Genomic DNA, 12,971 nt, shown 5'->3' on the forward strand with positions numbered 1-12,971 from the left:
ATTTACTAGTCACTTTTTTAGCATTTACTCCAAAAGATACGTTTTAATTATGGATCCACAAGTCAGTCTGCAACGATTCAGGTACTATTTGTGTTACATTACTCGGGGGACGGCGCAGTTGGAAGAGTGGGCGTGCCAGCAAACTGAGGGTTCCTGGTTCGATCCCCACCTTCTACCAACCTCGTCACATCTGTTGTGTCCTTGAGAAAGACATTTCACCCTTGCATGGCAGCTCCCTCCATCAGTGTGTGAATGTGTGTGTGAATGGGTAAATGTGGAAGTAGTGTCAAAGTGCTTTGAGTACCTTGAAGGTAGAAAAGCGCTATACAAGTACAACAATTTTTCTACTCGCATTTTAAACAACAAACACCTTTTTTTTCAGACTACACGGCAAACTTAAAATCCTTTAATTTTCTCAAAAATCTTTTTATAACCCGATGCGCCTAATGAACGACATACTTCTGGCTGTGCTTACTGACCTCGAAGCAATTTTATTTGGTACATGGTGTAATGGTAAGTGCGATCAGATGATGGCAGTCATACATAAGAGATATGTTTAGACTAGTAAACGATGCCAAAACGTTAAATGTTCCATTGAAAATATAGAAAATATAGGGACGGCGTGGCGCAGTGGGAGAGTGGCCGTGCGCAACCCGAGGGTCACTGGTTCAAATCCCACCTAGAACCAACCTCGTCACGTCCGTTGTGTCCTGAGCAAGACACTTCACCCTTGCACCTGATGGGTACTGGTTGGCGCCTTGCATGGCAGCTCCCTCCATCAGTGTGTGAATGTGTGTGTGAATGGGTAAATGTGGAAGTAGTGTCAAAGCGCTTTGAGTACCTTGAAGGTAGAAAAGCGCTATACAAGTACAACCCATTTATCATTTATCATTTAACATTACACACAGCGCTCAAAAATCTGTCTAAATGTTTTTAGTAAGACTTTGGTAAGCTATGACGCCGCACTGCTTGATGGGTTGTCAGCGCATTAAACATACACGTATTATTATGGTGTGTGTATAAGGACGGCAAAATGGCACCTTTAGCAGACATATTACCTGGCGTTTTGTTTCACATTATTATGCAAAACAAACTTTTCTTACCTTCTGGTACCTGCTGATGTGTATTTTGGATCTGCATAATTTATGAAAATGTGCACGCACCCGCCATTGTAGTCTGTATATATGCACATGTGTATATATATATATATATATATATATATATATATATATATATATATATATATATATATATACATATACATATACATATACATATATATATATATATACACATATATATATATTTATATACACATACACACATATATATATTTATATATACATATACACATAAATATATATATATATATATATATATATATAAATGTATATATAAATATATATATATATATATAAATATATATACATATATATATACATATATATATATATAGAGGGCTTCACGGTGGCAGAGGGGTTAGTGCGTCTGCCTCACAATACGAAGTTCCTGCAGTCCTGGGTTCAAATCCAGACTCGGGATCTTTCTGTGTGGAGTTTGCATGTTCTCCCCGTGAATGCGTGGGTTCCCTCCAGGTACTCCGGCTTCCTCCCACCTCCAAAGACATGCACCTGGGGATAGGCCCCTCCCACCTCCAAAGACATGCACCTGGGGATAGGTTGATTGGCAACACTAAATGGTCCCTAGTGTGTGAATGTTGTCTGTCTATCTGTGTTGGCCCTGTGATGAGGTGGTGACTTGTCTAGGGTGTACCCCGCCTTCCGCCCGATTGTAGCTGAGATAGGCGCCAGCGCCCCCCGCGACCCCGAAAGGGAATAAGCGGTAGAAAATGGATGGATGGATGGATGGATATATATATACTGTATATACAAATACATACATGGATACATACATATACACACATACTCTATATACATATGTATGTGTGCATGTATATATACTTACATACATGCATACATACATTTATATACACACACATATACACACATATGTGTTTGTGTATATATGTATATATATATATATATGTATGTATGTATGTATGTATATATAGATACATATACATATGTGTGTGTATATATATATATATATATATGTATACATATATGTGTATAAATGTGTATATGTGTGTATGTATGTATGTATGTATATATAGATACATATACATATGTGTGTGTGTGTATATATATATATATATATAATTTTTTTTTTTTTTTTTTTTTTTAATTTTTTTTTTTTTGGGGAAATATACATATATTTGTATGTATGTATGTGTGGGAAAAATCACAAGACTACTTCATCTCCCACCACATCCTTCTCAGGAAGTGTTCCGTCTTTTCTATGAGACTTTGCCTGTAGTCCTTCTGCGCGGGTATGGGAATGTTCTTCGTGGACTAGTCGATGCTGAATTTTTCCATTTCGGATCGTCGTACAGTGCTCAGCAAATGTCATATCCCGCTCCAAATTGACATTTGTTGAGCACTGTACGACGATCCGAAATGGAAAAATTCCGCATGGACTACTCCAGGAAGAACATTCCCATACCCGCGCAGAAGGACTACAGGCAAAGTCTCATAGAAAAGACGGAACACTTCCTGAGAAGGATGTGGTGGGAGATGAAGTAGTCTTGTGATTTTTCCCACACATACATATTGCACTCTACCACGGTATCCAGCACTATTCTCTGGATAATCCAATCAAGATATATATTTGTATGTATATGTAAACATCTTTTACGTGTTCCCCAAGTCGTGTCTCATTCAATTTCTTACATGACTCTTCAAAAGTCCAGATATCCAAAGTGCAGTCCTGCATGTGCATGTTTAGCATTTTCACCATTTTTCAAACCCTGACTTCACAGAGCTAGAAATAATGTCGTGTTCCATCGTATTCTCCCGACTCGCCTGCTGCTCCTGCGTTGCAACACATGCATGCAAACATGATACAATCTCCAGGAGGCACGGCCATAAATCTAAACACCATCCAACATTATGATAATACAATTGCCTTGCAGCTATTTGTAAATGTCATGCATCACCGCACCCCCCCCCCCTCCCCGCCTGTCCGTGCAGGCGTGAACACTTTATGCACACTCAGCTCTCCTGTAAACTGTAATCCAAGCACACCAAACAAGGAGAACAAAAAAAAAAGGTCACCTGCCTTTTCCAACAATAATCCCATCGAGCTGGAATACATTCCTCAAAATAGCAGCAGAGAGTTCATCACATCACATGATGGATGGATGATTGTCATTTGCATTTCATCAGCATGGTGCTGCATTCTTTACACATTACAATATCAATTGTTACCAGGGAGCGCCCTGTTTTACTCCTTTTTTTTTTGGTACTGTGCATAATCCCAGCAATGTATTCCCACACTATCTCCGTTCTGTGGATGTTGGGATGGAGGATCCAAACAGCAGCCCTAATTAACTGTAACAAGAAGCCCCCTTTGACTGGAGAATACTGATGTAGCTAAACACACACACACACACACACACACACACACACACACACACATTCCTGTGTCTTGTTTCTACTAGAACTCAATTTGTTCTGTGCAGTGTTTGTAATAAAAACGTGTCCCCTAACCCGAACCTCAGACTGACTTTGAAACATACTCTAGTCTTTTCATATCAGCCTTGTTTTAAACGTGTGTTTAGTGCTATGTTCCTATAAGGCAGGGGGCCATCCATCCATCCATCCATTTTCTACCGCTCATTCCCTTTGGGGTGGCGCTGGTGCCTATCTCAGCTACAATCCGGCGGAAGGCGGGCTACACCCTGGACAAGTCTCCACCGCATCACAGGGCCGACACAGATAGACAGACAACATTCACACACTAGGGACCATTTAGTGTTGCCAATCAACCTATCCCCAGGTGCATGTCTTTGGAGGTGGGAGGAAGCCGGAGTACCCGGAGGGAACCCACGCATTCACGGGGAGAACATGCAAACTCCACACAGTAAGATCCAGAGCCCGGGATTGAACCCAGGACTATTCAGGACCTTTGTATTGTGAGGCAGACATACTAACCCCTCCTCCACCATGCTGCCCTATATATATATATATATATATATATATATATATATATATATATATATATATACATATATGTATGTAGGTGTGGGAAAAATCACAAGACTACTTCATCTCTACAGAACTGTTTCATGAGGGGTTCCCTCAATCATCAAATATTTGATATACATGGTTCTGGCAACGGTATCCTTTACCACTCAAAGAGCCATTTAAGACCCGTGTCACAAAGCGAAGAAGACAATAGGAAACGCTATTATTCTCTAGAATGACAGCCGGCAGTCACCCAGATAATAAGTATTAGTGCGCGCTATGAAGCCATTGACTTTGTCGCCTACTACAACATGTTGTCAGTCCAGCATCATGTTGTGTTTGACTTCTGCAGCAACACACACACGACTGCAAGACATACTGGGTGACACAGAGTACACTAATGGTTGTGATAGAAACCATTTCAACACTCTTACTAATATGCGCCACGCTGTGAAGCCACACCAAACAAGATTGACAAACACATTTCGGTAACACAACATAAACGCAACACAACAGATACCCAGAATCCTTTGTATTCGTGAGACTTCCTGACTATTTTATACACCCCGGTAGCAGCAAACCCTGCCACCAACCTCTTCCCCCCCGCCCCCCCCCCCAGTGCGTCGGTAATATAGTCAGGTGGGTCACGGATGCAAAGGATTCTGGGTATTTGTTGTGTTGCGTTTATGTTGTGTTACTGTGAGGATTTTCTCCCGAAATGTGTTGTCACTCTTGTTTGGTGTGGCTTCACAGCGTGGCGCATATTAGTAAGTGCTAAAGTTGTTTATATCACAACCATCAGTGTACTCTGTGTCACTCAGTATGCCTTTCAATCTTGTATTTGTGATTGCGGAAGCTGCATACAACATTTTGCCGGACTAACAATCGGTTCGTACATATTGTTGAAGATGTTAAAGGCAATGGCTTCACAGCACGATCATATTTTTGCTCTTATTCTTGTCATCAAGATGAACGCTTCTGGATAGTCGCGAGAACGTTAGCGGCTCCAATTGTCTTCTTTACTCTGTGAAACAGGTTTAAATAGCTCTGTGAGTGGTAAAGATGGCCGACCTCTGATGTATTTCAGCAGGCGGTTGGCGGTTGGTTTTGGGTGGACGACGGGTGGATGACGACTTTGGTGATGCGGTTGCGGATGATATAGCTGCCTATCTCTAATATATATATATATATATATATATATATATGTGTGTGGAAGCCCTCCGCCACGCCACACCCCCTTCCAATGCGTTGCCACCCTGTCAGCCATGTTGTAGTTTTTAGTGCTTACATATCTAGTCTATCCTAACAGATAAAAGTTGGAAGTAACCACTACTTTGTATTAGAGATGGCAAAAGCGGACGATGCATGTGCATGTACGAGCCAGTCCGCCCCACAACGAGAGGATGGAGAAAAATAACTTATTGACACTAAATTGTCCCTAGTGTGTGAATGTGAGTGTGAATGTTGTCTGTGTTGGCCCTGTGATCAGGTGGCGACTTGTCCAGGGTGTACCCCGCCTTCCGCCCGATTGTAGCTGAGATAGGCACCAGCGCCACCCCAAAGGGAATAAGCGGTAGAAAATGGATGGATGGACTACGACTGAATGAAAATGGCTGACTGGGGCCGAGCTCTTAGGGTGAACCTCTACTTTCCATGGATATAACCGCTGACGTAACAATGTTGAAATACGCCATTCAAGTATTCAAATTCCAAATGGCTCGTTCGGGGCCAGTTTGGAAGAAGATAATGCACAAAAACTGGTACCAACAGGTAAGAAATGTTATTTTGGCATAATAAATCCCCTTTAAATTGATTTACATGATTTCTTATGGTAAGAAAGGTTTGTTTTTTGTACGATTCAGTTTCTGTCAGACCTTTTGGAACTGATTACTAAGAAAAACTGAGGTACCATTGTAATTAGTAACGTGACTGTCTTTAATAGTAGCAGTTATATACCACTAGAAAGCACAATGAGTTACAAGCCACACCCACCAAATTTTTAAAGAAAAAATATGTTTCCATATATTAGCCGCACCAGACTATAAACTGCAGATATATACATTGTTAAACGACTTATATACCCAGAAATACTTTATAAATGTTTATTTACATACCTTTTATTGTTTCCAAAGGGTGCCTATTGTCAGACTCGGACATGGACCTGGGTTGTTTTCCCGAGGTGCGAAGCAAATGGAGTGGAAACGGCGTGAAGGTAAAGACATTTCTTTATTTATACTAACAAACTAGAAACAAAGGAAGCCAACAAAAGGCGCGCACGAGGGTGGAGAACAAACTTGACTAGAAAACAAAAGACTAGCACAAAGGCTATAAACTATAAACATGAAACAAAAACTTGCACTGTGGCATAAATAACCAGAAAACTTACTGTGACAAGGGTGTGAGAAAAAACAGCATGGGGTGATGTTGCCAGGCTGACTATCTGGTAACCGTGGCTTAAATAATAGCTATGATGAGTGCAAACAGGTGTGGGACATGAAGACAGGGGCGTGACATGAAGACAAGGTGAAAACTAATGAGTTGGCATGGTAACAAAGAAAACAATGAAGTGCAGGAACAGGAACTGAGTGTCCAAAAAATAAAATCAAACATGACAAAAACAAAACATGATCCCATGGGCGTGACACCTATAACCCGGCAGTAAAATGGGTGATCTGACAAAACAGAAGTCATTGGACTTCTTTTATATTTCTTGTATTTTATATTAATACTTTGAAATGTTTTATATTTACATTTTTTATCCTGTAAAAACGCTACACCAAATAAAATGTATTATTATTATCGTCATGGACCCGCTAGCTGCGCAAGCTAGCTCTCCGATCAGCTAAACAGACTCAATAACTCCACGGTGACATCTTGGTGAGTTTACTGAGGAAATTGTAAAACTGAAACAATACTAAAATAATCCCATTGTTAGTTAGTAAAACTAACACAGACATTCGTTAAACGTGTTAGCAATTTAGCTCATGCTAACGACGTTGCGTCATTACATTACGGTCACATGGTTTAGTGAGTATAAACAGTTTGTCATACTGTAAAACATACAAAGATTGCTTCGAGTGATGAATAAAAAAAACAATTCTAAACATTGTACACGGCTGAAAGACGAACACGGCACTCCGGTTGAAAAAAAAACCCCTGCACACCCGTATTTGGAAGGACACCTGCTGGTAGTGAAACTTGTCCATAAGACCTTAGCACAAACAGTAAAACATGTTTGTTAAGTCAATCAATCAATGTTTATTTATATTGCCCTAAATTGCAATTGTCTAAAAGGGTTGCCACAACGACATCCTTGGTTCAAAGCCCACAAAAGGGCAAGGAAAAACTCACAACCCAGTGGGATGACGATATGAATGACTATGAGAAACCTTGGAGAGGACCGCAGATGTGATCCACTATAGACTGGACTCTCACACTATTATATTAGATCCACTATGGACTGGACTTTCACACTATTATGTTAGATCCACTATGGACTGGACTTTCACACTATTATGTTAGATCCACTATGGACTGGACTTTCACACTATTATGTTAGATCCACTATGGACTGGACTCTCACTATTATGTTAGATCCACTATGGACTGGACTCTATTATGTTAGATCCACTATGGACTGGACTCTCACACTATTATGTTAGATCCACTATGGACTGGACTCTCACTATTATGTTAGATCCACTATGGACTGGACTCTCACACTATTATGTTAGATCCACTATGGACTGGACTCTCACACGATTATGTTAGATCCACTATGGACTGGACTCTCACTATTATGTTAGATCCACTATGGACTGGACTCTCACACTATTATGTTAGATCCACTATGGACTGGACTCTCACACTATTATGTTAGATCCACTATGGACTGGACACTCACTATTATGTTAGATCCACTATGGACTGGACTCTCACACTATTATGTTAGATCCACTATGGACTGGACTCTCACACTATTATGTTAGATCCACTATGGACTGGACTCTCACACTATTATGTTAGATCCACTATGGACTGGACTCTCACTATTATGTTAGATCCACTATGGACTGGACTCTCACACTATTATGTTAAATCCACTATGGACTGGACTCTCACTATTATGTTAGATCCAGTATGGACTGGACTCTCACTATTATGTTAGATCCACTATGGACTGGACTCTCACTATTATGTTGGATCCACAATGGACTGGACTCTCACTATTATGTTAGATCCACTATGGACTGGACTCTCACTATTATGTTAGATCCACTATGGACTGGACTCTCACTATTATGTTAGATCCACTATGGACTGGACTCTCACAATATTATGCGGTCCCGTCCAAGGTTTCTCATTGACCCTTTGGGTTGAGTTTTTCCTTGACCTGATGTGGGATCTGAGCCGAGAATGTCGTTGTGGTTTGTGCAGCCCTTTGAGACCCTCGTGATTCAGGGCTATATAAGTAAACATTGATTGATTGATTGGGAAGACTATGTCTCCCGGCTGCCCTGGAAACGCCTCGGGATCCTCTCGGGAAGAACTGGACGAAGTGGCTGGGGAGAGGAAAGTCTGGGCTTCCCTGCTTAGGCTGCTGCCCCCGCGACCCGACCTCGGATAAGCGGAAGAAGACGGATGGATGGATGGATATATAATAGGACAATGCATACATTTATCATTTCTTTTCAAAATGCTTACAGAAAAGTGGCATTGTTATGACCTGACGGGGTCCACGGGACCCCGTTTTGAGGATTCCCGGGCTGTTGTTACTCCCCTCCCCCCTTTTTTTTTTTGGTCAGCATTGGGATTCCCGGGCTAGTGGAGCTACTTGCATGACGACCGAGCCCAAACAAATGGAGGATTGTTTTACTAAAACAACAACAAATGGATGCCCAAAGCAGCACAAACAGAAGGTGGTTCCCAATTTAATGTGTGTGTGTGTGTGTGTGTGTGTGTGTGTGTGTGTGTGTGTGTGTGTGTGTGTGTGTGTGTGTGTGTGTGTGTGTGTGTGTGTGTGTGTGTGTGTCATGTGTGTGTGTGTGTGTGTGTGTGTGTCGGTGCATGCCTACCGCACAGCAGCTGCATCCAGGCGCAGGTCTTGTAGACGGTGGAGGTGTTGCAGAAGAAGAAAAGCGCCATGCAGGCGATGCAGCCCACGATCAGCACCATGGAGAGCAGCACGAACACCGAGGCCACCTTGAAGGCTCCGGAGGGTATGGAGCCGAAGTCGGAGAAGCTGCCCACGCAGGTGAGCTCCCGGCTGGACGAGGGCCCCGCGCCCACGCAGTAGTGGAAGAGGCCGAAGTAGCCTGCCTGCTGCGTGTTGATGCTGTCGCCGATCCAGTAGGGCTGGATGAAGACCACCACGTTGACGATGGCGAAGCAGATGGTGAAGATGGCCCACAGCACGCCGACCGCCCGCGGGTTGTAGTTGTAGTTGTAGTTGCCGTGGTAGATCTTGGAGGCTTCTTGGGAAGGCAACATGTTTCTACCTTTTGCTTTATTTAAAAAATATATATATATATATTTTTTTTGCAAGCCGGTCTTCTTCAGCATGAGCGGCCTTGGGAAGGAATGGAGGCTACATTGAAGGAAATCCTCGCCTCCACCTACAGTCGCCCTGAATTATTCACCACGACAAGTGATTCGACATTGCTGGGTTTTTTTTCTCTCCTCGGGGCTTCACCATGAATGATTAAAAAAAAAAAAAAAAAGGAGGATTTTCTTGAGGTGAGGCGAGAAGCTGCCTCCAAGGTGTTGCTTAAGAGCTGGATGGATGATGGGAGGTCTTTTTTTTTCTTTTTTTCTTTACCTTCCCTTGCATCCGTGGGGGGTTCTCCCCCACCCCCAACCCCCCCTCAGCCCACCCCACCCCCCCGCCGAGATGTCCACGCAGGATGTGCAAAAGGAGAAAAGATGCAATCCGCGTCAAATGCGAGCAGTCCTTTCTTGCGCGTCCACGATTCCCCACCGCCGCGCCTCCATCGTCGCCGCCTGACTCCTCGTCGTCAGAGAGTCTCCGTGGATCCGCGGTGTTCTGAGCTCCCTCCTCCCCACGACGCCGCTGTTGTCTTTTGCTCTCTCTCTCTCTCTCTCTCTCTCTCTCTTTCCTCCGTCCTCTCCTCCCCGCTCCTCTGCGCGCACCCCGGGAAGATGCTGATGTTGGTGCTGATGATAGCGAGGCTGCGCGTTCGTGCGCGCGGCCACGGCTGAGGGGTGGGAGGGTGGGTCTGTGTTGCTTCGGCGCGCAGGTTTGCGACAAAGCGCGCCGCCGCCGCTTGGATTTTTGGAACCAAATTGGAGGTCTGTCACCCCACAGCAGTGTTCGCCTGGACGTGATCCGACTTGTTCAAAAACTGCGGACAAAGAGCGAGCGTCACGTGATGACGTCGGTCGGAGGGATGCAATTATGATTATTTGAGTAATCAAGTATTGAAATAAAGAAGGATTTTTTAAAATATATTTTGTTATTTCGTCTTATAAATACACATAACATTGGTATTGCACTCTCATTATGGAAACATATTAAGTATATTAAAATATATGTATGTATGTATATATATATACACATATATATACATATATGTGTGTATATAAACACACATATATATATATCTATATATATATATATAGATATATATATACATAAATATATATGTATACACACATATATACATATTTACACATATATGAATATACATACATATATTTGTGTATATATATATATATTTTTTATATATATATATATATGTACAGTATGTGTATATTTGTATGTGTAAATATATGTATATACACATATATATGTATGTGTATATATATGTTTATACACATTTTTACATATATACATATGTATATATAAATATATATATATATATATATATATATACATTCTATATGTGTATATATAGATAGATAGATAGTACTTTATTGATTCCTTCAGGAGAGTTCTTTCAGGAAAATATACACATATATATGTGCATGTATATATATATATATATATATATATATACTCACACACATATATATATACATACATATATATGTGTATATATATATATATATACACACACACATATATATATATGTATATATATATATATACATATGTATATATACATATATGTACAGTATATGTATATATGTGTGTATATATATGTATGTGTAAATATATGTATATACACATATATATGTATGTGTATATATATGTTTATACACATTTTTACATATATACACACATATATACATTTGTATATATACACATGTATATACATGTGTATATATACACATATATTCTATGTGTATACACACACATATATATGTGTATATATATGTATGTGTAAATATATGTATATACACATATATATGTATGTGTATATATATGTTTATACACATTTTTACATATATACACACATATATACATATGTATATATATACACATGTATATACATGTGTGTATATATATACACATATATTCTATATGTGTATATACACACATATATATGTGCATATATATATATACTCACACACACATATATATATATATATACATGCATTTATATGTGTATACACACATATATATATTTCTACATTTATGTGTATGCATGTATATATATTTGTATACGTCTCTCCTCAATTGAGGCAAATTGAATTTTGTCTCTGTTTAATTCCTTGCTTCTTGTCTTGTTTACTAGATGTCTTATAAATGTGGGTTGTACTTGTATAGCGCTTTTCTACCTTCAAGGTACTCAAAGCGCTTTGACACTACTTCCACATTCACACACACATTCACACACACACTGATGGAGGGAGCTGCCATGCAAGGCGCCAACCAGCACCCATCAGGAGCAAGGGTGAAGTGTCTTGCTCAGGACACAACGGACGTGACGAGGTTGGTTCTCGGTGGGATTTGAACCAGTGACCCTCGGGTTGCGCACGGCCACTCTGCCACTGTGCCACGCCGTCTTCAGTGTTTGAACCTGACAGAAGCGACAACACACACGACAAAGCTTTTTTCTTATCGAATTATTGGGTTTAATTGATGATTTGTTGCAACCCTATTTATGATTACAGAAAGGAAAAAAAAAACACAGAGGGCTTCCTCTCCTGCTGTCTGTAGACATTATTTGTGTTTATTTTACGTTTGAAATGTGGTGTCCATCTTAAACATTAATTTGTGTTCCAGCACACTTAAGAGCATTTGGGAATTCTTGAGGGCAATTTATAGCGTTAATTTTATTCGGTAAATATGAGGGATTATCATCACACATCAACATCTCTAACACGTAAATGTTGCCTTTTTGCCAGGTCGGCATTGCAACTTAAATGTGATCTTAACTGTATCATATTGAAATTGTACACATGATTGAAATGAACTTCAACCAACCAACCGATGACAAGAAAGTCAAGGCACCAGTGGGTTGCCAAAGGTTTGTATGCTGTGTGCCGTTGAATAATAAACAAAATTAATTAAAATAATCTTTAAATATGTGTCATTCACTCAATACAAATATAATTTAAAAGATAATGTGTTATTAAATGTGTGATTAATTTATTTAATGTAAAAAAACATTTGACACTTAAAAAAAACAAAAAACAGATTGCCATCATTAACACGCCAACAGCAGCTAGCCAGCAGCCACAACCATAGACATCTTATAAGTCGATGCAGCATTGGCTGCTGTGACACAAGAAATTGGGCCGCCATCTTGGAGTGGTGATGAGGAGCCGGCTAGCAGCCTAAACTGACAGTTGACAGGTAGAAAACAAAGATGGTGTTCAGCATTTTCCTGCTCAAATGAGCAAACTGTTGAAAATGGGAATCGGGGGATTAATTTTCACAAGTAAGATTTAACAATTTGTGAAAAGAATATTACCAGAGTT

General features: G+C 40.4%; 1 protein-coding gene across 2 annotated transcripts in view; it reads right to left on the reverse strand.

Annotated features, from left to right (window-relative positions):
• The window catches only part of LOC133555285 (LHFPL tetraspan subfamily member 4 protein-like), a 111,156-nt gene extending 101,224 nt beyond the window's left edge, over positions 1 to 9,932 (reverse strand). For both annotated transcript variants that reach the window (XR_009807311.1, XM_061904926.1), the window contains exon 1: positions 9,161 to 9,932. Coding sequence is in view for 1 of the 2 variants with exons in the window: in XM_061904926.1 (XP_061760910.1) it covers positions 9,161 to 9,647 (487 nt within the window). In the remaining variant the exon portion in view is untranslated. The remainder of the gene's footprint in view (positions 1 to 9,160) is intronic.
• Between the last annotated feature and the right edge of the window lie 3,039 nt (positions 9,933 to 12,971).

This window comes from Nerophis ophidion, linkage group LG06 (assembly GCF_033978795.1).
Source record: "Nerophis ophidion isolate RoL-2023_Sa linkage group LG06, RoL_Noph_v1.0, whole genome shotgun sequence".
NCBI classification, from domain to species: domain Eukaryota; kingdom Metazoa; phylum Chordata; class Actinopteri; order Syngnathiformes; family Syngnathidae; genus Nerophis; species Nerophis ophidion.